Source organism: Buteo buteo, chromosome 27, assembly GCF_964188355.1.
Source record: "Buteo buteo chromosome 27, bButBut1.hap1.1, whole genome shotgun sequence".
Taxonomy (NCBI): domain Eukaryota; kingdom Metazoa; phylum Chordata; class Aves; order Accipitriformes; family Accipitridae; genus Buteo; species Buteo buteo.
Window position 1 is genome coordinate 4831026 of NC_134197.1, and position 25639 is coordinate 4856664.

Below are 25639 nucleotides of genomic sequence, written 5' to 3' on the forward strand. Positions count from 1 at the left end.
AAAAGCTTTCTGCATTAGCTCTTTGTGCTCAGACCTGCCAGCCGTAAAGGTTGAAAGTGCTTTTATTCTCATGTTTTCATTCCTGAATATAACTTTCTCAGTGCATAAGACATGGATATTCAGACAATATAGATCTTTAGTCCTTAAAGAAGAAGCAAATACGAGTGATTGATATCCTTATTTCTTTCGAAAAGAGTTTAAAATGGATTGGCAATGGCTGAAATTACTCTCCCTACTGTCACACTGCCAAAGGTGGACATCCTATTGAACTATTGGCGACCTAACAGGAATATAAAAATATTAATAAGACCATCCACAAACTTTGTTATCTTTTCTAATTCACTTTTGGAATGAATTTACATTTGTTTCCACAGAAATTGCCAAATCCGTCTCTGTTGCTGTTCTGGCAAATTAATGAAACATTTGTGGCCACCACATTGTTGTGGTCTAGCTTAAACCTAGTGCTGGGTTAAAGATGCTGCTTGAAAACTCCACGTAAACAGACACAACTAAATTTCTATCACAGTAATTCTCCCTTGTCAAAAGCGGCAGTGGTACCAGTGACGACTAGCACATTTGATGCCCAGGCCACCTTTGTGATAACAGAAGTGACACATGATGTGATAAGCGACACAAATGTGTCTGACGACTATTCTGGGATAGAGCCTACTCAGCAATTTCAAAGTGCAATGCAGGGAGACAATCAGGCACTCTCAGGCTGAGTTTCCTCTTCGCCCATACCAGGTAACGATGGCCATAAAATGACTTTTCAAATCACACAGAATATAGTTTGTGCAAGAAAATGAAAGAGGACAGACAAAAGCTATATTCCACAATATTATAGTTTGCTGAACAGTTTTGGCAAAAGCGGAATTGTTTTACTTACCCTCTGCCACCTGGCTTCTCTTGGAAAACAGCAGAGAGCAAGTAGGAAATTGGGCAGACATAAAAGATACTACAGTACTTTTCTATCATTTCCCCATGAATATGTATGATCTGAGATCTTTCTTACCCTGGACGGGAGCCAAAGGTTCATAGACTACTCGATAACCCTGCAGGACTCCATTTGCTGCTGTCGGCTCACCCCAAGACACATTGAGTGTCGTGCAAGTGATTTCAGAGAACGCCAAAAAGCTGGGAGCGCTGGGTGCTAAAAAGATTACAAATAGATTGAATTGCAGTAGGAGTAGTCAATCTGATATACATATATATTATAAAACATTGGTTTATTTGCCCAGCCTAAATCTAAAGGAAACAAGCTGAGAATGGGATTTGTCAATTGTATCCAAACGTCCTGTAATCAATGAGAAACCCAGCCTGGCCTAAAAAAGGCACCCACTCAGCTGCAAAGCTGAACCTCAAAAGCAAGCACCGAGATCGGACGCAGGAGGGAAAGACCCTCAGAAGGGTGCTAACGTGAGCACGCAGCCCCAGCGCACGCCTCTTCTTCACAGCCACCGACAAGGGCATTGCCTTCGCCCTGTGCTGGAGCGCTCCCACCACGGTCACGTCCAGCATCGAGACAGCTCGGTCTGACCGGGTGGCTGCTGATCCAGCATTAAAAAAAAAAAAAAAAAAAAAAAAAAAGACTGGTCCTTCTGCCAGCCCATTCTCATTTCTGCTGTATCGCTCCCTTACTTGATCACTCTTTTCCCCTCTGAGACTATTACAAGGTAATGACCCATCCGAAAGCTAAATCTAAACACCAGTGCCCTCCTGCGTCCGCCCGTTTCCCTTAGCCACTGTCCAGTTACATACTGGTCATCACCAAGTCTGTGTTTTGAGACAAGACATCGGTCCCGTACCTGCCTGGTGTGTCCTGCCCTGCGAGGGGCTGCTCCGGGGGCCGTCCCCGGCCGCGTTGAAAGCGGAGATGCAGACCATGTACTGCGTGTGGCTGGTCAGGTTTTTGAGCCGGACGGTCGTCTCCGGGAGGAAAAGGACCTTCACTTTCTCCGTGTCATTTTGGATGTCGCTCTCCCAGTAATAAATCTGTCGGGACAGTGAAATGTTTTAGTATATGCTACACCTAGAAAATATCTGGGCATTGCAGCTGTAACAGATGAGGAAGATGGTGCGGTCTTGCTCTGGATGACTCCGTGAAATGGGATACTAATGCTTTTCACCATGTGCCCAATCTTTTCTCTTCCTTTGGCAAATTCCCCTGAGTCCAGTGACCATGTAGCTATCACTCAAATATAGAGCACAGGCTGAAGAATATGGCCTAATGACAGCAGATATAAGCTGCCAGAGTTCAGCAACGAGAGGTCAGTTTTTAAATTCTCCCTGAAATGCTAGCTGCCTGTCAGCACTGGCATCCTGATACGATGCTCCATAATTCACCTCTGCACGCACACAACAGTTTCACCAATTGTGTTCGCAGGACAGCTAAGCAAATGCCTTCCTGAAGAAGGTAATAAAGACTTTCCCTAACGTTCCTTGAGGTACTTTTCCCCATTCTTCCCTTACATAATTTGTATCCTGATGCCATAAAATTAGGCTTTGGAGAAGTCGTTTCCAAGAGGAAAAGTGGTGCCAGCCCTACTTATTGGACAGGCCTGGCAGCGAGAGCGATGCAGCAGGCCAAAGCAAGCCAGAAAGTTGAGAGAATGAGCCAAGGCAAGACTCCACCTTGGCTCTACAAGCCAAGCTGTTGGAGCCATCTATATACATACAAAAGGAAAAGAACATGAATTGATATATAAGGATGCTTGTTACTGCCAAGAAGGGATGCCAGATTATTCACGTTGGCTTGGCTTTTCTTTGCTTATGGACCTAAATTCATGGAGGGAGGCAGAGCCAGACACTGAACCCAAGCCAAGTTCCAGTGTTTGTAGACTTGCCCATTTCCACTCTCTGAGGGTCCATTCTCATGCTGGAGAAGCTAAACATCATGCCTCTGCAATGTCCTCATCTCCTATGAACCAAATGCAATTAATACCGTGATTTAATTCTGTTAAAGTTAAGGAAATGAAATAATTCTTCCGAAATCTGACCTGGCCCAGGCTTCTAGCTTGGAGAAAGTTCTGCTTTTCGTAATGGCTTGCAACATTTGACAGATAGAAAGCTCAGTTAATTTTCTTGAATACATTTCTTGCCCCTAGCTCTTGTGTGTCTGTTGCTTTTTGAAGCAGATTATGTTGCCTGCGTAAGTGGAGCTGCCTCCTTATCTGCATACCCTGTTTCCCCATGCTCTCCTTCTCCACAAATAGCAACATACTTTTCCTCCCCCTCGTGTCATTCTCTTTCTTTTGGTTTTGGGACTTAGTGCCATTTCCGTACTGCAGTCTGAGTGCTCTTTTAATTTGCCTTACGCAGTGAGGGCAACAGGAGTTTGTTGAGCTATCTCACAAGTAATAGCAGCGCCAAGCAAGATAAATGAAGCCAGTAGAAAGAGGAGAATTGCCTTGTAGCCTTGGATGTTCCCATTTTGGCTGTCGGCAGGAGGGGGGTCCCAGGTGAGCTCCAGCTGGCTTGCAGAAAGGGAGTTTACTTGGATGTTCTGGGGGGCCAGCGCTGGTGCTAGAGAGAAAGGACAACAGCAGAATTAATAGTGACGAGCAGAACTAGTTCATATCCCGGTTGCAATTTGCCAGTTGCGGAAGGACCCCGGACAGACTCTTGTTTACGCCCCGAGTCAGCTACCGGAGTCAGCCCCGGAGGGATCCGTGTCACCGGGAAGGCTCCGCACACACGGAGCCGCCGAGCCCCTGGAGGAGGTTATGTTTTCTCCTGCACACACCGGCTTAGACGCCGCATCAACTCAAGCCCGCCAGCAGCTTGGGAAAAGAAAGGAGGATTTTGCCTTCGTTCTACAGTAACTTTGGGGGCTTGCCTTTGGCTGTGACGCCGCTCCTGATGGAGCCCTCCTAAAAGTCACCGGGAGCGAGGCAGCCCCTCCGCCGCCGTCAGCCCGGCGCCCCGCTCAGCAGACAGCCTTTCTGACAGCCTGTTCGCAAGGCTCCAAGACTTAGGGCCAAAATACCATCTAAAATTACCTTCAACACCGTTCGATCGACTCAACGACTATTTAATGTGTGACAAAACGACTTTTTAGTTTGCTACTCGTTAGCTCTGCTTTGATTATACCTTCGCATACACACGCCGGCCCTCTTGGCGTTTCTTCTTTGCACGGTGCCGTGCTAGAAGACTAATCCTTGAGTGCACCTGGGTCACGCCATCCTTCCCTTTGCAAGGATCCAACTTGGTGCAGGTAGATTTTCTTCCCCAGCAGCTAGCAAGGACGGTCTGTTTTCCTGACCTGCTGTCTCTGCCTCCAGCAGGTCTTAACCAAACAGCACATGTTCTGTTTACAGAAAAGGTGCTGGAGCGTGTCCTGTTCAAACTCCAGAAGTAGGAAGAGAAAAGCAGGGCAAAGGGTACGCTTCTCCTTTCTCCGTGTTCACGGTGCCATAGCCTTCACCCAGCCCACCTGAGAAAGCTGCCTCTTTTCTCTCTGCCCCTTTATGGGCCGTAAATAGAAGTGATAAAATATTCCCTACTCGAGTTAGATAGCCCCGGTTATCTGTTCCTCGCGAGACTTCTTTCTTTAGAGGGAATGACCTTCATAAGTCACACTTTTCTACCAATACTCCCTCCCCCCAGAGTTATAAAATAAAATAGTAATTAACACCCACTCAGCCTGACACCAACTATTTATTTTGTTCTAACTGTGTGGTTTCCATATTATCACTGCCCACCCTGCCGTTAATGGAAATGTTAATAACCAGCGCCAGGTTGTTGTGACAGATGCTTGGGCTCATTATCAGAAATTCTTATTTACCGCTCCATTAAACGACAGAATCGCACAAAAAAACAATTCAATCAAAACTAACTGGAGGAATTTTAACAGCCACATTAATAATCCAAAACATAAATAAAGTTAATGTCTTTTGCATGTTTGCCATCGGCAACTCTATTGCAAAATTATTGCTGTACAATTAAAACGTGAAAGGCAAAATTGAAAATAGCCTTTATCCCAGTGCTCGGTTAAAACTATTTATTTATTATATTTTTGTTGTTGTTGTTTCCCTTTCAGCTGGATGCACGAGGTGACAATGACCATCAGTAAAATACAGCTTGTTCGCAGGGGTGCACTCATTTAATTGCTGCCCTGTCTTCTGCACTTTGCGGAGGAGGGAAGGGAGCAGCTACCCGGCCAGCTGCCTGCGTTCAGCGCAACATAGCAGCGTTCTGTTAAGGACCAAAAATCCCAAGATTTCGAGACTTTCACAGCACGCATCAGAGTGCGAGGCCAAACTGATCACACAGTACAAACCTGAAAATACATCTCGGAGATTTGCAGATGATGACACGCTCAGGGAAACGGGAATATGTACAATCACAGAAGAAAATGGATCACTTTAGCGATGTGTTTTCTTTCTAGGTAGTGACACTGCTGTCTGTCCTGAGCTGACAGCTTCAACGTGCTCTCAATACCCAGCTCTGAAGCAGTACCTACAATGGCATTTTTCTTTAGATCCCATGTGCCAGCCTGCAACAATTGTCGCTTCTGAGATGGGACCATTAGAAGAGCCTGCTGCCAGAAAAACACGGCTTTTCCTCAAACCCTTTTTGGAGCACGTCTAAGAAACACAATGGTTAAAAAGTGCCAGTGATCATTCTCCACTGACACTCTTGCTGCTGGAGCTGCACTTTTGCTGGCATGGCGGTGGAAAATTTGATGGGAGGGAAAAAAAAAAGAAAGAAAAGACAATGTAGAAAAAGACATTTCTCTTCACTACCCCAGAGCCTCCACGAGATGCAAATTGTTTGGTTTTGTGCCCTGTGAGTCTGTCCCTCTGTTCAACTTTCAAAGGCTGATGTGTCCCTCCTCTTCTAAGCACAGATTTCTTGTTGACAGCAAGGGACAGCAGAAAAGTGCTGCTGACGCTTGATGTGGCTCTGTGCAGACAGCACGTTACATTAAGGGTGAAATGAAATACTTTAAAAAGAAGGAAACACATCCCTAAAGACTCTACCTGTTCGAAACCCCAAACCATTCACTGAATGGATGGACAGGCTGTACCAATAAAAGCAGGCACATTTAAAAGGTGAATTCAAAAGCCTTTTACCTTCTAGGAATGCAGAGTTCAAGATTACTGAGCTCTCGATTTTTTCACGGCTGTTGAAATCACGCATACATAAAAAGCAAGGTTAAAGCTGCATACCTCACACTGCTGTAGGTGTTAGTGACATTACCAACTATAGGAGGAGCGACACAGACCCCTGAGGGTCCAAACTCAGCTCTTGGCAGGTGGAAAGCATTTCACTTTCCCTGAAAAAATAAGTACATATTCAGGAAGTCTAATTCTGTGCACGTATCCTGCCTTGGAATCTCATGCAGATATGTGTAAACATTTCTTTTCTCATCTGATTTCTGTTCACCTTTGAGATTGTCTCCTTGAAACTCTCAGTCAAAACTAAGGAGAAAGGCTGAGCAGGTTGTATAGTAATTAGTAAAAAAATACCAACTATGGACAGGGATGAAGCTGGCAGGATCATGTAAAGACAGCAAATCTATCTGGAAATGCAGCGAGAGTGTCAAAACGAGCCCATGAATAAAGTTACACATCTAAATCCACATTTAAACATATCACTGCCCTCATTTTCCAATCGTACTGAACAGCCTCTGCTCACACTGCAGTCAATTTGAGCTTGCAAATGCTTACAACCTTTAAAGAGAAGGTGCTTAAAATCCCCAGTGGCCTGCCCGCACCGGAGCTCCGCGCATTGCAGAAGGTTCACCTCCGTTTTAATGGCTGCTTGCTTGGGATATTTGCTCTCTGGGCTGTGTGGCACCGAGAGCTTTTCATCAATACAAAACTCCTATTCCTTTTCTCAGTGACAGTTGCCACGATGCTCTGTAGCACAGGTAGGCTACAAATCCTTCTGATTCATTGCGTAAACTTAATAACTGTTTTTATGAAGCATTCCTTGCTGCTCTTACATCTGCTCCAATTTCTGGGTAGCAAAGGATTTCTCCTCTGCTGATTTTCTAATTGTTTCTGTAATGCCAGTATTATGTCAGGAAATTCACAGACAAGTCTGGGACAAGATTCCCTGACACTCATGCTATTTAAATAAACATGCAGTCAAAAAATGAGGAGAAAAATGCGGTGAAAGAGACTGAAGATTTTCTGTGCATCAGCTTGATCCCACAGTTCCAAGCAATCCCAAGCAAATTTCTGTTTTGTAAAGACCTCTGATCCTTTTCTATCTAGCAAGCATTTCCCCCCAGTTCATCAAAGCGTGCTTTTGTGAACATGCTTGCTTTTATTCCCTAGTAATCAATATATTTGCATTTTGGTGTTAGCACCTAGAGGCCAGAATCTCATTGCACAATGTGTTGCATAAACACAGAACAAAGAAATGGCTCCAGGCCTAAAAAGCCTCTAATCTGTACGTCTACACATTATAATGGAGGGGTGGTTGCAGCATGTTCTGATATCAGCTGTAATCTTATCTACCTAGTGAGTAACAACAAGAGAGAAGACACAGCAATATTCAATGTAGCATGTGCTGACAAGGAAAGCATGCACATGCAGCACCTCCAAATTTTACACCACTGGTTCCTGGCACACATAGTCATGGAAAACAGAGCTGGAAAGGATTTGGAGAGGGCTCAGACAAGCCGTCCTCCCCCATCATGCCGGGATCAGCTTGGCTGGTCAGATGTTTGTGTAATCTTGATCACTGACCTCTTTCCAGATTTCCCTGCCGTCCCCACACAAACTCTGCCAGTGTATCCCTATTTTAATAACTCTTAAAATAACTCTCAGCTTTCTGCTTCTTCTTTTTTTTTTTTTTTTTTTTTTTTTAGCCTAAACCATCCTCGCCGTATTGAAGTTCTGTCCCTGCAGTGCCGTGGAGAACAGATTGTTTCTTCTTCTGTCACAGCCACTGCCCTCAAGTTATGGCATAGATAAGCAACAGTTAAGTGGATTATAAAAGCCAAACACAACAAAACAAACAGAAGGTCACCAGATAAAACAGCGAGACTGATCTGCAGAATGGGTAAAGCAAAAACGCAAGGGGTTTTCTAGCAGTATGGGCTTAAAGAAGGAATGCAAGGATGGTACCTCCCAAGAAAGAACAAAAAGGCGTATCTGCGGATGTTTGCAGTCACTCCTTCCACCAAGGAAAAGCAGCACGAGAGAAAAGTGTTGAGTGTTTATTGGCCATTTTCTTACAGTGTCTGCGAAAGAGAGGTGGGAGCGAGGAACGCTTCCCTGGTGCAGCAGTACCTCTGTGCCATCAGGAATGCTGCGTGAGCGATGCTGATTAGTTCAATAACAATTAGTTAATTGTGCTTCAAAAACAGCTACTGCGAAGCTGCTTTCCGCTGTGACAAAGCAGCACAAGCTATATTTAGAACGTAAAAGATGTTTCCCACCAATTTCTGGCTGTTTTAAGCTAGGCTATGCTTTGTGATGGAAGTATGCGCTTTTTCCAAGGACTGCACTTCCTGGGGTTACTCAAGATGTATTTCAGATGCAATAAGACTGGCATCCACATCCTTTGTACGTGGGTCTTATTCCCTCCAACGCAACTCCGTTTCCTAACATTGGACCCGAGTGCTCCTACCCTCTTATTCAGACGTGACGATCCGGCACCAAAACCTAGTGCTCTGCCAGTTCCTAACTTCGTCAGGCTTGTGTCACCCTGCGACTTGAAACAAGTCTCAGGAAAGGAGCTATCTGGTCTCTCCCATCTTTGAGAAGCCCAACCTCCTACTGGGTGGGCGAGGAGGTTAAAGCAGCTGGAAAAGCCAGGTTTTAGTAGGAAATAACCCTTTTTCAGGGATGTTGATATATGTGTTGATTTACGTGGTTGTATAGACCAGCGTAAGAGAAATTGAAATATTTCCTACTGTACAAGAGACCAATGGAAGTCAATACAAGAACTTGAACAACATCTCTCTCAGCCTCATGAACACTGATAAAGAGGGAGCACAATCTAATTGATGCAAAAATAGAAAGATAAACAGACAAACCTACCTTGGTGGAGAAGAAGGGGTGGAGAGGAGAAAGAGAATAGCTGTCAGGACGGGGACTTTGGGAATCTAGCACACTCACAATTGCTTCACTCTGTGCCATGTTATCTGGGAGGGCAAACGCTTTGTCTCCTCCATATATACTACACCTCGTACAGTAGCTGTGTATTGTCACATCAAAATTTTAAGGATATTAAAGTCATGAAAAAGCATAAATAAAAGCAGCTGCAAATGATACCCAAATGTAACATCCCCAGCTTATTTGCTTAGCGCTGGGAAGCTTCCCAACGTTGGCTAGGCATGTCTTCAGCATCTGCAGAGATATGGGGGGAGGCAGGGGGGGAGGGAGGAAAGAGGGAGAGGTGACATTCACTGCGCATATTGGAAAAACTTTGATATGAACCAAGGACTAGAAATGGAGCATCCTTTCCATGGACCCAGACTCTAGGAGGTTATCTGCCGATGCCATTTTTTTGAACTGAGGAGGCAATCATGTTCTGAGGAAACCTCCACGGATATGACTTATTCATGAAGAACCTTCATAAACTGGCAAGTGACTCAAGCAGAAGTAATTCTCATCCTGTCCCTCACCATCTCTTCCAGTGGTGGCGAAAACACTGTTGCTGTGATTACTAATCTTTTAATACGGGGTTCAGATTTTCCAGTGAGCCTTGTGCAATCCAGGATTTTCACGGGGCCGACTCGATCCAAGTGATGCAGAAAAGGTTACCGTGATCTCATTACAACGCCTACAACCGAGGCGAATCTCACAGAGCGGTGCTGCGAAATAGCAAACAAAGACTACATGTTTTTCTTTTGCTGAAGCCCACAGTTCTACTTAGCTAATACAAACCTAAAACAGGCTATCACATTGCATATGGAGATTATCCATCAATGGACTGAGAGCGCCTGGCCCAAAAGTAAAAAGCCCTTACAGAACTGTCAGACTGCCTCTGGAAAGGGCATACAGGTGGTTAAAACAGGAAGGGGGAAAATAATAAAATGAGCTTTTTCCTCTATTTCTTTTGTGTCAACAAGGATACGATCAGACACAGGCAGGCAGCCCATCACTCGGCAGAGACGGACCCACGAGCAGGAACAGCAAGAGCCTGACAAGCATTAGGTATGCGCAAACAAACATACAGGCGTAAACCTACGAGCTAAAATCCCCTCTCGCTTACATCAATGCAAATTAGGGTTAGCTCTGCGAAAGCTAGTAGAGCTAACCCAGTGTAAAAGTTGTGTCACTGAGAGCAGCGCCAGCTCTGATGAGTGCAGGATTCACCCCCCAGGAGGTACTGAAGGGTGTTCAAGGGTGCAAGGGATGGGGAAGAACTGCTGAGTGTTTGGTGCTTTGGCCTGATGCTCCCTCATGTGCACCGGGAGGAGCGGGAACAGCACCGGCTGGGAAAGTAGCGCTCTCAACTCTCTTGAAAAAGTCTACCCATTAGACAGAGGCCAAATTACCTACTTCAGACTATTTCCCCATGTTCTCTGGTTCCCAAGACTCCTCCTCCTCCATTTATAGTCATGTTCCACTCACTATAATTTGTTAATCCCACACTCTAATGTCATAATACCACAAGTTCATGGTAGCTGACAAAAGCATCCACTTAATGTTCACTAATAGTAACGGCAGCACCTACTAAAGCCTAATAAGCACCGACAACTCCTTATGCTCCACTAAAGTCAAGAGAGCGTATCAAATAATTAGGGTGAATCTCCACTGGGTTTGCCATATACCAAAAGTTAAAAGCCGTATCAGAAAAAAGTCAAACCAAGCAGGTGAGATCTGCCACTGCGATAACCTTTCGCTGTGGCTTTAATGCAAGTCTGGGTAGCTGACCCCCATGAGGGATTAATTTAGGATTTACAGATTGCAATGGTCAGGGAACCCCAGGGAGCCCACGGAGGACTGTGATCTTGTGCTCCTGGGGAGAGAGAGATTAAATTTACATTTTCTCCACTCAGAGTTTTCTCTTTCGGTGTTTGTTTTGCAGTCCTAGCGTCCCTGAATTCATCACTGTGGTCCTATACCCCCATATCATCTCAGTGTCCGGACCGCTGTGGCCAAAATAGTTTAGAATATTGCTAATTCATATTTCATAGGAAAAAATGGCAACTTTTTTGTTTTCAGTCTACAACAGGCAACCTGAAATGCCTCCAGTTCCATGATTGACGATGGATACAGCAAACAGATGTCAGAAAAGAAAACCAACTGTGTTTCTCTACAGCTGGCTTCACAGCAAAGCCGTACAGAGGAGGCAAAGCCATGGGAGTTGAGACCCATATGAAAATACTTACAACATTTTGCTTGCATATCCCAGGATGACTGAAAACAAGCGGAGCAGGACTGCACAATTAGAGGAAATAGAAATTTGGCTGCAAATATAACCCTTTAGTCAAAAATACTCAAACTCCAGCCCGTGTCTGCTTGAATACGAGTTATCAGCCAGGGCTTCCCCGCTTCTTTACCAGTGCAATTTATGGTCCGTTTTACTTTACTACTGATGGCTCATGTTTTTGAAAGGAAGGTTAATTCCTTTGCTTTTAATGGAGTAGCTCTACTGTTAGTTCTGTAAGGCTTTGCATACACAATCAGGCTTCTCATCCCTCTGCCCTCTGTGTACTGTGCAGGGATGTCCCTGCACTCGGTTCTTCACAGGACATAGAACACTGCAGCAGAACAGCTAATTTGTCCTACCACTCCCACTGCTGCTTGCACCAACTACAGAACAAAGACAGGAGTCCTGATGATGAATTTGAGTACGGAGAGTCTGTCGGTCTCGGGCTACAGTCAGTGCTGAAAATCGACATCAAATTGTTGGGTTTTTGAGATGGAAGTTCATCATCTGAGCAAAACGTCGCATGGCAATGGCAGCCCAACGCCACCCACACCCAAGGCAGAGATAAACAAGCACAGTTGATCAAAACCTGATGATATTTTTGCTTGGACAAAACCATCTTTCCTACATTGAGACGTGATAAAAAGAGGCAATTACACTAGAGCTAAGCAGGAGCTGCCGCACTGTATAAAGCATTGTGCTGTACCAAAGGCTGCTTATGACCAATATTAACAACTTAATGAGCTGTTAATGAGGCGCGCATTCAGCTTTTACTTGCAGCATGAAAACATTGCAAATCATTTTAGGGAGCTTCTGGATTGCCAATGGAGAATTAAAGATGTCAAATAAGCCCATCAAATCTATGTCTCAATCTGGACACTGCTTTCCAGTGCATTCTCTTAAAATTCCTTTTCCTGTATGGTAGAATAACTTGCTTTGACAGCAGTACGACTCTCACTTAGACTTTGCTTCCTTCTGCCTTGACATTAGATTTCAGTCTCCAGAGAGCTGCAGGGATGTCTTTTTGACATGTTGACATTAAGGACACTTCTTCCACAGACTCACACTGGCACAGTTACTTTCTGTCTTACCATTATAAGAGCAGCTACTGAGCTAAGCTACCAAATTTGGAAGTTTAATTATGAAACCTTTGTGCTCATCTGTAAATAGTTTAAGAACGTAAAACAACCCTTAAAAAAAAGTAGCCGGTTTGAATAGGAAAGAGAGCCAAGGTTTATACAGAAAATTCATATCCATAATTCCCCAGCATTGCAGCAATACCAGAAACACACAAGGAATGACTAATGCTCTAATGTAGGCACACTTTAGTTTGTTATTTTTTACTATCCTGTCACAGCCCTGCAGGATTAGATAATGCAGCCGAGTGCTATCTATACTGCTATTACCACCAGTGGAGCTGCATTGATGGGAACAACAAATCCAAATTGGACTTGCTGCAGACAAGCCCCAAGTGGAAACCATGCATAGAGTGAGTCTGGAGGAGTTTAAAATCCACCGAGAAGTACTGACGGGATGTACCCAGTGGCTGATCCTGCTCTCAGAAATGGAATGCTGTTGGGATACAGGCGTAACGGTTTCCAGCAATGCAAGAGAAACTGCAAAGAGGTTTATTTCCCAGTCCAAACAAGAAATGTCTCACCGCTTTTCTTCCCTCTCCATCTTCCTATAGTTTCCCTTTCTTGCTCTGCTCTGACTTTATTCTCTTTTAGTGCACTGTTGGAGAACATGGCTTGGATCTTTAACTCCGAGCTCAGAGAACTTGTCCTTCCTTAGAGAGAAAGACACTGGGGACAGGATGAAAACCCAGTGCCACTCCTGGAGCAGGGCATTCCCAGAATGGCTGTGTGTAAGGCTCATTCACAATTGAGCATGATGTTGGAACAGCTTTGCAGATTTTTTGAATTTAAAGGGGAGGGGAAAAGGAAAATCAATGTTTCAAACACCCTGCCACCCCCCAAAAGTAGCCTTTTGCTGATGTTCGGAAGTGTCAACGATTAAAAGGCAAATACCTTAATATTTCACAGGCTTAGTGCTTTTAAAGTGCCAAGGAAGGTCAACCCCTTTGTTTAAAGCTTGAGCAAGTGAAACCACTAATTTCTTTATTATACTATTTTCCAATAGCTTCCCTCCATCCCATTTTGTTTATCAAGGGAAGATACCATCCCCAGGCTGACAGGTTTTAGACTACTGCCATGTGAAATGGCCACAATAATCCTCCTCTCCTCCAGTGGTGTCGGGAATGGAGATGCCCACCCTGTTCTAGCCGTGCCAGTAGCGACGTGCTCCCTATCTGCATACCCCCAGTCACCCACCGAGAGACACGGCCCACGTGTCCCCAACAGATAGGAGAAAACAGCCAAGGGGGCCACAGCGGACTGATTGAAGCTGCCAGCTCTAATGCGTTGAAATGTTGTCATTCCTCTCGTAGGCTGTTAACAAGGAGGCACAGGGGACTTTACTCCGCACAGCATCTTCTCAGCTACGTTCGGGGCAGGGAAGGAGATAAAGCTTCTGGGCTATAAGAGAAAGGGGGGCCCAAGGTAGCGCTGAGGGACTCCCTTCCCCAAAAATCGACCTGCGATGGGGAGGTGACACCACGTACTGTGTTTTGTATGAACACACGGAAAGAGAGAGACCTGCAGAAAGAGACGAAAACACTCAGGGAAAAGGCAGCCTTGTTCTGACAACCTCTGGCATCAGCATGAATGACAACGGGACATTGCCCAAGCACAGATAACCAGGTAAGAAGGGACAAGAGCTCTTTGCTAGAAACAGCTTCTAAAGGGGAGCCAGGTGCCTGGAGTCAAGTCTTTGCATCCTTACGAGGCTTCTTTCGCCTTAGCATGGCTTCTTCTATTTTGTCTTCTCTTTCCCAAACCCAAATGACTATTTCTGGTCTTGGAGCTTTCCAGATGGTTTCTATTTCTTGCCTATAAAATGCTGGAGATGGCCAGGCAGCTCTGAGTGCTTCCCCTGACATTACTGGCAGAGCAGAGCTTCCCTGCGTGTGTCAGCTAAGGGTGGACAAAATAAAGTTTGTGAACACCAGGAACACCTGTGGAGCTGCCAGCAGGAGAGCAGATGAAAATAATTGCAGGTAACAGTGGGAAATTTATTTTGGCATCTGCTAGCTTTGCACCAAGAGATAGATGCAGGTTTTTGAAGACGGTAAGAAAAGAGAGCTAAGAAGCAGTCGTTCCTCTGTTTCACTCCTGTTCCTTTCCAAGCTACAGTTTCAATTGGAAGAAAGTGAGACAGCCAGGAAACCTCTTCTGAAAGATGATGGCACAATCAAGGCGGCATTTCAACGAAGGACTTCTAAGAAAGAGATCTGTCTCCCAGGTCTTTTTACTCCTTGCCTTTCCCATTGCAGAACCACCTCTCAGAGACCATTATTAAAAAGAACAACAACAAACCAGCCTCATCAGTTCTTGTGAATTCTGAAGGTCACCGATGTCACCATCAGTTATAATGACACACATCACTCCCTTCTTCACACAAATGGATTTACAACCTCTTTAAAGGCTAGTGTCTCTCAGTGCACTTCACCCCTTCTGCTACCTCCACTCTGCACACATGTGCTCTCCTCCAGCAGCAGCTGCTGGAAGAAATTATGTATTCCATTATTTTTCATCCAGAACAGCTTTGCAGTATACGGGAGAAGCACTGGAGGCTGCAGGCTCATTAGCACAGGATTTGTATTGCTGCCTTCCATTTTATTCACCTTCCCAAATTAGGTGAAGCACACCTGCCCCAAACCTGTGATTTCTGTTTAATTAAAATGCAGGTAGCGGAGTCTCCTGAACTCCAGAGCCCACCACACAATCAGATAGTGACAGCGACCTGGTAGAATAATGCTCTTGATATAGTGGCTGCTCTAACAGAGTCTTAATTTCAGTCGAGCAGAACAGCACCTCTGGTAGCAGCTGCATTTAGGGCTGGGATGAATATCAGTACCCAGCCTCTCGCTGAACACTCACTGCCTTCCCAATCAAAGCCAGCATCCCTGACAGCTGAACTGTTAAATGAATTAACAAGGCGAGAAGGGGGCTTGCCGACGGGGCTGTGACTCCCTTCCTAATTTCTGCAAGTGATGGCTTTCAATTTTTCTGTCATTTGTCGGGAGATGCGCATGGTTCTCTAACGAGCAGGGCAGAGCTGCAGCCAGCTCTAAAAAGGCAACGTTACGAGGATCTTCTGGTCCACGGATGAGAAGGATCCAGATGCTTGAGGCAGGTGGGGGAAGGACACCAGCTCTGTTCAGGCTGAGCAGGCAGCGCATCCTTCCTCGCTGAGCGCAAGGACTCCCAGCCCGCTCTCCTGGCACGGCGAAGAATTGCTCTCCACGCCAGCGAGTTTTGGGAACGTCCAGGCAGAACTCACAATGGAGCCTTTGCCAGGGCTTTGATCTTATGGGCTATTGTAACAACAAAAAGGTTTTGCTCCACCTGTAGCAAAAAAAAAAAAAACCAACCCCAAACAAACAAAGAACAAAACCCCCCAAACACTTGCATCCAGCTCCTTTTATTCACCAGGCAAGTCAGGATACAGAGGTCTGTTGCCTACCAGCAGGTTGTTCTCTCCCAAAATTTCCTCCTGCCCATCAGCCAGAGGTAAGTGAGACCTGAGCGCTCGGGCTGCCCAAGGAGGCTGTTGGCTGAGTTACAGCTCAACGGCACTCAAGGGCTCGAGAGAGACTCCCCATCCGGATGCTTTTTACTCGTTTGATTGGCAAAACTGCCAGAAGGTTGGTTTAAATGGCTTTTTTCCCCTAAGATTGTCAGGGGGCTCCATTGTCTACTGGAGCTTTTATTGTAAAAATCCAGATACGATGATAGGAAACTCTTCAAATCTAAAAAGGGGAGAGCGCAAGAGGGAAGGAAGGAATTACAGACACTCCTCCTTCTGCATTGCTCGTCTGGCTGCACCAGACACAGAAGCCAAACAAGCCCATCAACTGTCAGTATTATTTCCAGGTGCCCCACGCTGTACGAAACACCCACCAGAACTGCACAGAATTGGATATTTTGACTGAGCTGGCCTAATTCTAGCACATTTCCCCAAAGGCACGTGCAGTATATTCCTTTTTACAACCAAGAGAGGAACATTCTCGCACCTACCAGAATTACTGCAACCCTTACGGCAGAATGAAGCACCGTTTAACAGTACTGAGACGTAAGTTATCTGAGGCTTTCAGACCGGGGACTGGTCCCCTTCATTCATTTTGTGTTCAGCGCTATGCCTGTGTTGTCAGCACTTGTTGTTTATTGGGAAGGTTTTCTCTATTTTTAACATGGATGCTCCATTGCTGAAGCTAAGCAGACCCATTTTTTCCAGCTTGCTGCTTAACTGCCTTTACCATGGGGAAGAACATCAAGCAAACAATAACAACAAAAACTTGTATTTCCACAGCACACTTTAACTCAAAGGTGTCACAAATCAATTTAAAACTTAAATTGCAATACCAGCTCCAATCACTTTACTCACAGGATAAATCACAGCCAGTTCTGGAGGTGGAAGAGGCAGTTATATAACAAAGCATAATAACTTCACGCAACGAGAGTGAAAATCGGCAGGAAGATCCTACATTCATCATTTCTACCGCATGAACCTGGATTGTCCCTAACCAGAGGTAAATTCAGTATTTCTAAAAAACCATCTGAGTCGCACTATGACTTCAGATATACCAGCCCTGCCTGTGAAAGGAGGTCTCCTGGATATCTCAGTTTCCTCCAAAGTTCAGCTCCTTCCACTGCCCTGTTCCCTGACTGAGTAACGATAAGGAAGACCTGGACCGTGGGATTAAAAGACACGATATAACAGCATTTCCTTGTTTTCCCCAGGTGACTTTCTGTGCCGTGTACATGTGTATAAATGCAAGTGCTGGCTCCATTTGCAGCAGTGAGATATTTAGCTCTGAAACAAAAATGTATTTTGAAGCCAGATACAGTTCGTTCCACTTGGGGCTTTCTTTGCTGCAGTTGCAGAAGTAAGTTGGAGCAGCAGCAAACTAGAAAAAAATGTAAATATTGCCAGCTGTCTCTCCAGAACCATGCTGCTCTGATTAATTTATGATGTTTTCAGAGAAAGATAGTGAATGTTACACCACATTTGAAATGAAAAGGTTAAGTAGAGTTTAAAAAAATGTGCTTTGCTTAGTTTTGAGCAATAGAATAGTTAATGAATATTAATAAAATGAATTAGTGCTGGGTTTGATAGCTTCCACATCCTAGCCTTGAGACAGAAGAACAAAAGCGTAATCAGATTCGTTCACGGCGGCAGACTGAACAACAGGAGGGTGCGTGTTGCCTATTCTTGTTCTAAGCTTCAAAAGACGCTGCTGCAGAAATTGATACCATAACTAACAACTATTTCGAAGCCAGCCTCTCTCCAGCTGGGGTCACCATAAATACGGCACCGCTGCCGTGGCTGTGAGGAAGACATCAGCTATTCCAGTCCTACACTTCTCAGCTAGAGTTACTGAGAAGAACAGACTCAGCTGCTGGTTATCTGGGCTCTGCAAAATCACCTGTTTCGCAAAGCCTTCAAAGAAGTGTCTAGTTAACTGTCTCGTCCTGATTTCTGCCTCTGGCCTTCCAATGGAGGGATTTTAAAATGATCAGCAAGTTACATTTCATAAATACAGCCTGGATTCGTGCACTAGATCCATAATAAGTAAAGGCACGAATAGTGCCACTGACCCTCAGCTGCTGTAGAGGCTGGATGCAGCTATAGAGTCTGTATGTTCCTGAGAGTAATCATCATCTGTGCCTTCAAAGCTAGCATTAAACCAGACACAGTGTCTTCTTTACTTCCAAGAGCGTAAAAATACAGCAAGATGTGGTGCACAGGCAATGTCTCTACACAGAGAGCTATAAAATAAAAGAACCAGCTTTCCAAGTCTCCCTTGTTTTGTAGTTTTGTTTCTTTTCCCTTGTGGCTTTCCTGTGCTCCACTTTTCACTTCTTTAACTTGAGTCAATTTTTCCCTCAAGCTAATTTGGTATGAACAGTCATCCTCCTGCAACTCCAAAAATATTTTCTCTTCTTTCTTTCAAATGCCCTTTCTCCCCTCGTTCATGCAGACCAACTGGCTTTCAAATGGCAAGAAATCATCACTGCCAACCTATTCCAGGAGAGGACGCTACAAAAAACTGTTAGCGATCATGACTGGGGAATTTTTCAAATCTTCCCTTTCCTGGACAAATATTAAATATTATCTGGACAATATTAAAACATGTCAGTACTTTAAAAAAAAAACCAAAACACAACTCATTTTCCTTTTACCTACCTGCTTCGCCCACAAACACTTCCACTGGTGTGCTGGTAGGACTCTCACCAATTACATTATAAGCTGTCATTAGTACTTCATATCTCTTGTATTTCTTCAACTCTGAAAAGGTAAAATATTATATGTAATTATTTATACTGTATTACAGGTACTTTTTAGACTCCCTCACCTCTTTATCACCAGACTTCTCTCTTGTGAAATACAGCATTAAGCAGTACAATTAGTGCAATCTCTACTGCCATCTTCCCTTAATTCACACATCATAGCAGGATTTGCATAATTATGAAGGATCTTTGCAATGAAATGGCAAGATTTTCTAGTGTTCCCTCATGGTGTTGCTCCAGTAAGAGGAATCATTCCTGATGGGTAACTAGCTAGAGGAACATCTCTAGGTTGTTCTTAATGACAGAAAAAGGCAGGACTTTGCTTTGAATGTTCAACATATGGGCCTTTTGCTTTCTACTGGTAGGAAGGAGCATGGTTTCAAGTCTTTGCCTAATCCTAGGGACTTCATTTAGCAATTGCACTGCTCAAGAACGTCACTGCTGAAAGAGGGTGCAGAAGATGATCTGCAGTGGGGAATCTGGTGTCCCATTCCAAGTACTCCATGGGTATCTTTTCCTTCAAAGGGACTGCAGCCTGAACATCAATCACAAAGAGAAAGGAGATTTTGAAGTCCGGAGTCCATTTGGCCACCAGGCAACCAATTCCTTTGCTCACATATAGAAACTACTCTGATAGATGAGGTAGGAGAGCGAGAGAGAGCAGTGTGAAAAAATCTAGAAAAACCCAACTGTATGAAGATAATTAGCAGATGCAAACGAGGGTGGAGGAGAATCATGTCAACGTCATTAGGGGAGGCAATGCCTGAGCAGTTTCAGATTTTGCATTTTCAGGATGAAAGAATCAATCCTAACAGAAATATTTATCATCTACAATATTTAACAGTGAAATTAGAGTAAGAGAGCAATCAATAACATAAATTGCCCTATTGAAATGAGCATTGAATTAAGACACGCATGGCCAGGTGTCCAAATTTCTTCCTTTGCCGATAATTTTCTCTGCTATCTATGAATCACATAGTACCCTTAACTCTGTGGCTGACAGTATGCCATCAGTTTGGTAAGGTTAAATAAGCCTAATCATACCGATGCGTCTAATTTCAGTTTCACAGAAGCATTTACAAGTGTTGTGCTCCTGTATCTGACTCAAGAGTCCAGCATGATTCCCAAGTCTCAGGCATACTGTAAATGATATCCTATACATCACTAATTTTTCGATGTGATACCACTAAACTCAGATGGACTGCAAAACATGTAGCAAGCAAATTGGCAATAATGATGCTAAGTTCGTAAACAAACAAACAAAAAATGGTAAGATATATAGGATATAGTACTGGGCAGCTTGTACAGGGAAAGTTTAATTGCTGCCATGAAAAGCCACAAGGGAGATTTTAGTGTTAACTGGATGTGGAAGAAAATGGAACACGTGAGAGTTCATGCATGCAAGTTTCTGTGGGGATAGGGCTTCATTTTTTTTTTTTAGCCCATCACAATCTGTGACTCAAAAGCCTTGGGCAAAACCTATCTAGTGAACCATCACCACCACAAAGCAACTTGCCTTTGAACTCTGTCGAATGCTATTTTATTCATTTCCAATTGAAAACACCTCTGGAGATGCACATAAATTCATTGGGCCCTCTCTAAAGTGGCCTCCTACTCCATGGAATGCCTGAGCATTGCAATGCTTGAATCATAGGACTAATGATGTGATACAGCTAAACTCAGATGGACTGCAAAATATGTAGCAAGCGAATGAAAATTCATTTAGCATCAGCAATACTGGGTTGTTACAGTCAATAATGTTTTACCTTCCCAGCAGCCACATTTTTACAACAGCTACCTACTTGCATCATCAATGTCTCTTGATGTAGGGAAAGCAGAGACTTAAAGAAAAAGAAACTCAAGAAAGCAGAATCATTAATCTGTGTTGATTTCTGCTAGATCTGCTGAGGAGAACCATAGAGGTTTGCCTATAGTGTATTTTGAACCATTACAAAGAGTCTCATCTAAAGGCAATGTGCACTTACGTGTTAATTCATACGTCGTTAATGCAGAGCTGCTGTTCACTGTCTTGTAGCTGCTTTGGGCTATTCAGGGTAAGCAAAGCAGAAAGCTTGTTACAGTGCAAGGAAATAGTTATTGCAAATGATGTACAGCAGAGACAGAGGCAAATGATGCAGCACACACATACACAGTTTGAGCTTTAGGACTATACCTTGAAGGGCAATAAAATCACATCACACTCTCGTAACACATCAAAAGCATCTCGCTCACACAGGGCTGTTTCATTTCCTCCTCAAACAGAGACTCTCACAAATATACAACACAGAAACGTTCTGACTTCTAGATTAAATAGAACAAATGAGTAAAAATGAAACAATTTCTAGGGGGGAACCTCTCAACGCTGTATTACATCCTTATTTCTCAACATGCAAAAATTCAAAACCTGAAGAGCTGCAGGATAAAGACCTGGTACACGGGCCACAAAGAGCGAACACTTACAATAGGACAGGACCCGTTTCTTTAAATGCGTGTTAGATTTCCCACAGTTTCACTTATAGAATTCAATATTCCTGCTGTGAGCGAATTCTAATAATATGCTAAGCTGTGCAAAACCGCAGGTCAGTGAGGAATAGAGGTGTTCTAAGGCGAGAATTGTCATATTATGAGGAGAAAGAGGGAAATTTTTCTTAAAATACACTTGTCTCCACCCCTTTCTCTCTCTCTTGACTCCCTGGAGAGGTACAGCACATTTTTTTCCTACTCTACAGCTATCAGGAACGTAGCTGCAGGGCCAGCCAAGAAGAGGGAAAAAGAAGAAACGGGTGAGACGAGAGAACATCCAAAGTCATTATTTCATGATAATATACACAGTCAGTCATTCAGCTTTTGTCTGGAAACAACCTTTATGCAAACCTACACCTATAGGAGCTTTACATCTCTACTCCATCCTAGCTAAAACTCTATAGAGTCTGGGAAATCTCATTCAGCGCTGACCATGTAAGTGAGGTCAGAGTTAGGTCTTTACGTTATATTTAAAGCATCCACTTTTTCCACACCCTCGCAAAGATCACTCTTGCTTTTGTAGAAACCACTTTTATGGGTTCTGGAAAACACGGAAGATGATGTAAGATACTAAAATAGTCTCACTCAACCCTATTCTGCTGCTCTTCAAGTGAGTATTATGTTATTCTGACTATTCCGCTGACATCAAACAGGACAAAAGCTGGTCCCTCCATGAGCACGTCTCATTGCTGGACCATATCGGTCAGGCTACCGAGTGCTTACATCTTTGCCTCCCATTATCTTATTCTGCCTATTCTTCCCTCTGATCTCCTTTCTAGCCTTTGTCTAAAAATCCTTTTCATTTTTCTATTATTCCTCTCCCTTTCCACCTTCTTTCCATGTGAGCCAAAAACCCCAGTGACTAACATGGCAAGCATGCACCTTAAAATTCTTGCTCATTTTTGCACTTTTCTTCCAAAATACGGACAAGCACTTTGAAATTGTAAAGATTCTATTTAAAATGTCTCCTCGGCTGTTTTCTTATACTGCAAAAAGAAAAACAAAATGTCAATTATAAAAACTATTAAAAAATAGCAAGGAAGAAAAAGGTTCCCAGCTGAGGAAAATGAAGTCTCTCTCTTCTTTGTCTGATGGCAGAACAAAGTATACCAGGGTAATAATGAAATGGAGGTAGCAGAAAGCAGGAAATCAGAGGATACATGGGGGACAGAACATCAATTCAAGCATGCTGGCATAGATTAACATGTACCATTACAAGCGATGCTGACCAGACAGAAGCTATTAGCATTTTCCAGCACCTTCACCCTGATTGTGTAAAAGCTAAATTATCCCCAGCACTCTTAAACACAATTGTGTGTTATTTTCATGGGGCAAGAGGTCATATAGTGTCTGGTGTAATGATGTATTACCATTCTGGGATCTTATAGGGTCCAAAACACAGGCTTACGTGTGAGCTCTGCTCTTAAAGCTGAAGGGTTCTGGATGGTTTTGGATTCTGTTCCAGCTCCAGTGTCATAATCCAGCTCCCGATAGTAGATCCGGTATCCCAACAGCAAACCGTTTAGACTCTCGACTTTGGGTGGCTGAAAAACATTCACATTAAGAAAGTTAATTTGGAAGATATTTGTTAAGACGTGCATTGCAACAAACGTCCCTTGCAACGGGCAGTAGCTGACACCAGCCCTGTGCGAAGGGACACAGTGCTCTCTGGTGAAAATAGCCATTAATAATATACGGGGTCAAAGGTTGTGTAATTTGAAAAACACAAGTTAAAGGCAACTTTGATGATTTCACTCAGCTGTGGTGATTACAAAAGGTTCCTTACGTAAAAACTGACACCTGATGCACTACACCAAGAGCTAAGCTCCCTTCCTTCTTGCTCCACGGAAACTCGTGTGTGATAAAGAATATAAATAAGCATGTCCCTGAAAATGCATGGTGCTGGCCACCAACAGTGGAACAGCAAAACAGTATTTCATGTCTTCTGAGATGAAAAGAAACAAATTATTTTGTCAAAGACAGAATTTCTTTAGTGGCTATTTTCCTTGGGGACTGTTTATAGAACATTCTTCGTTTGGCATTATTTTACTGAAAGACTGATGAGAAAATAACAAAGAATTGGTGTATTCTGGCTTTAATTAGGAAGATGAAAATAGGTCCAATAGCCTCAGAGAGGCATTTAGAGAGGAGTCATGGTATGACGGACTCTGGTGTGTTGCTTAAGTCCAGTCCCACAGGCAAACCCAGGTCTCCGTACCAGCTTAGAGCAGTACCGTACGTATGGCCATTGGGCTGGCTCAGATACACGTTTTTTTTTTTCTTCTGCAACGCCTTGGAAGACACTCAAAGACATAGCACCTCAGCAAGGATTCTTCAGCAGCCCCTCACATCTTCCTTCAGATACAGATATACAGCCAGTACGCTGAAAAGGAGAATTTTGTCTGAATGGCTCGCTTAAACCGAGACAAGCAAAGGGATTCTTCATGTTTGGGAAAAAAATTACTTTCATGAGTCTAATACAGGCTAAGAACTACAGAGAAGAAAAGATGCCCTGAGCCATTTGTCTTCTAAAGATTCTTGTACTGAAATTTAAGGGGCTGAAAGTACAAATGAAAAGGATTTTAATGATGATCTCACCTTTAATCCAAAAAGATCCCTAGCAGTCTTGAGAACTTTACTAAGAAAAACCTTCTGTCCATTGTGGAAAAATTAAGTGCTGGTGTGAAATGCTGTCACAATAGAAGGTAATACCACATGTAATTTTAATGAAGAAAGTAAGAATATTTTTACAGGAAAGGAGGAAGATATTTGGTAATAACTGAGCATTCTGCCTCCAGAAATGACAAGAATTTTCCATTACTTCATTAAGATGGCAGGAGGAGAGAGAGGGCTGTCCTGTCTCAGCGCAAAGGACTTTGCTTTGGGTGAGAGCTGAAGGAATTAAGTAGAAAGATTGCAGTTTATGGAAACCAGAAAAGAAAATTACGTGAACCAGAGTGTAAGAAAGCTACACAGCTGCCAGGAGCAGAAACTGCTCCTGCACGAAGCCGCCTTCTTTTGCAGTGGTCCTGCCCAGAGCCTGCCGAAAGCAATCCAAATAATCCCAAGATCTTGCTGTACTTACTCTGCATGGCTGGAGAACCTCATTCATCATTGTGTCATGGTCATTATTGTGCTCCATCCTTTGGAGAAGTTCTGACCAGCTTTCACTATTATTTAGCATCTGCATTCCAGAATGGTCTAGGAATGCAGGATTGTGAGGGACCTCAAGAAGCACCAGGATGAGGCCCTCCAGACTGCAGAAAGTCAGCTGCTTCGAGTCCTTTTCACAAACGGAGCAACCTCCGCCAGAAAACAAGCTGATTTTTCTGCTTTCCGGTATTCCTGTTGGAAAGCCGGTCCAAGCCTCACTACTTGGGCAGTGAGAAACCTTCATTTAGTTTCTAATCTAAATAATTCATAGCAGGTTTATAACCATTTGTTCCTGTGCTAACGTTGCTTTTTGGGTTAAATAGTTCTTCTCCCTATGGGCTGTTTACTCCCATGGTGTATTTTAAAAAGGGCAATCATATTCCCTCTCAGACTCCATTTTACAAGGCAAATAAATCAACCTCTTGTACAACAGCCTTTCCTGGTCTCGGATTGAGCCCTTTGTCCAAGGGACCGAGCAAATAGACTGAACAAAGCGACAGCCTTCTCCAGGGCTGCCTGATGATGTGATCGCTCACGGACCAGCTGAAACGTTCTCCTCCGCGAGGTGGAGAAGATGAAATATGGTTTACCGGCAATTACTAGTATATCTGCCGCGATTTTTTTTTTTTCCTTTTCCAATCTTCTGACTTTCCTCTTGTTTTCTATATTACACTGAAGTTGCTTTAGCCCTGATGGTTCGCTAGCAGAGAAGGGCTCCACAGCAAGGCAGTGTCCTTGTCTCCTGTCCTGGCAGGGGGGAGTCGCAACGCAAAACGTGAAGACAATCTTCTCCAGAGACAGGGTAAAGGGGGGCACTGTCCCACCAGGACACATCTTGAGTGCATCACCACAAAGGAGGAGAGAGGCTGCAAGAAAACAAAGCCTATCCAGCGTGGAAATAAACTTCACACAACGAAAAAAATCCTGTGAACATTACATGGATTTGTATTTCTGTTAATTATTACCTAGAGGGAAGGTGCTCTTGGAAAGATTCGATGTCTTTTCCTGTTTTACCTATTAATATATGGGTTTTTTCAATTTAAAAAAAGAAGTTGAGGTGGAATTCCTACAGAATCTTAAAAGGAAAACACTGCTGAAGCTGGGAAAGAGACTGTTATTCCCTGCTCTGCCATATAACTGCCTAACAGATAAAGCTTCATTCCTTATTGTGGTACAAGACTGATGTGTTGATAGCAAGCATTGTTTTC

At 43.8% G+C, this 25639-nt stretch overlaps 1 protein-coding gene across 2 annotated transcripts in view; it reads right to left on the reverse strand.

The window, feature by feature from the left end:
- The window catches only part of SDK1 (sidekick cell adhesion molecule 1), a 417916-nt gene that overhangs the window by 28206 nt on the left and 364071 nt on the right, over positions 1-25639 (reverse strand). For both annotated transcript variants that reach the window (XM_075058380.1, XM_075058379.1), the window contains 6 exons: positions 22687-22822; positions 20741-20800; positions 18652-18753; positions 3407-3522; positions 1806-1992; positions 1013-1150 (listed from right to left, as the gene is read on the reverse strand). In XM_075058380.1, coding sequence (XP_074914481.1) covers positions 1013-1150; positions 1806-1992; positions 3407-3522; positions 18652-18753; positions 20741-20800; positions 22687-22822 — 739 coding nt within the window. The remainder of the gene's footprint in view (positions 1-1012; positions 1151-1805; positions 1993-3406; positions 3523-18651; positions 18754-20740; positions 20801-22686; positions 22823-25639) is intronic.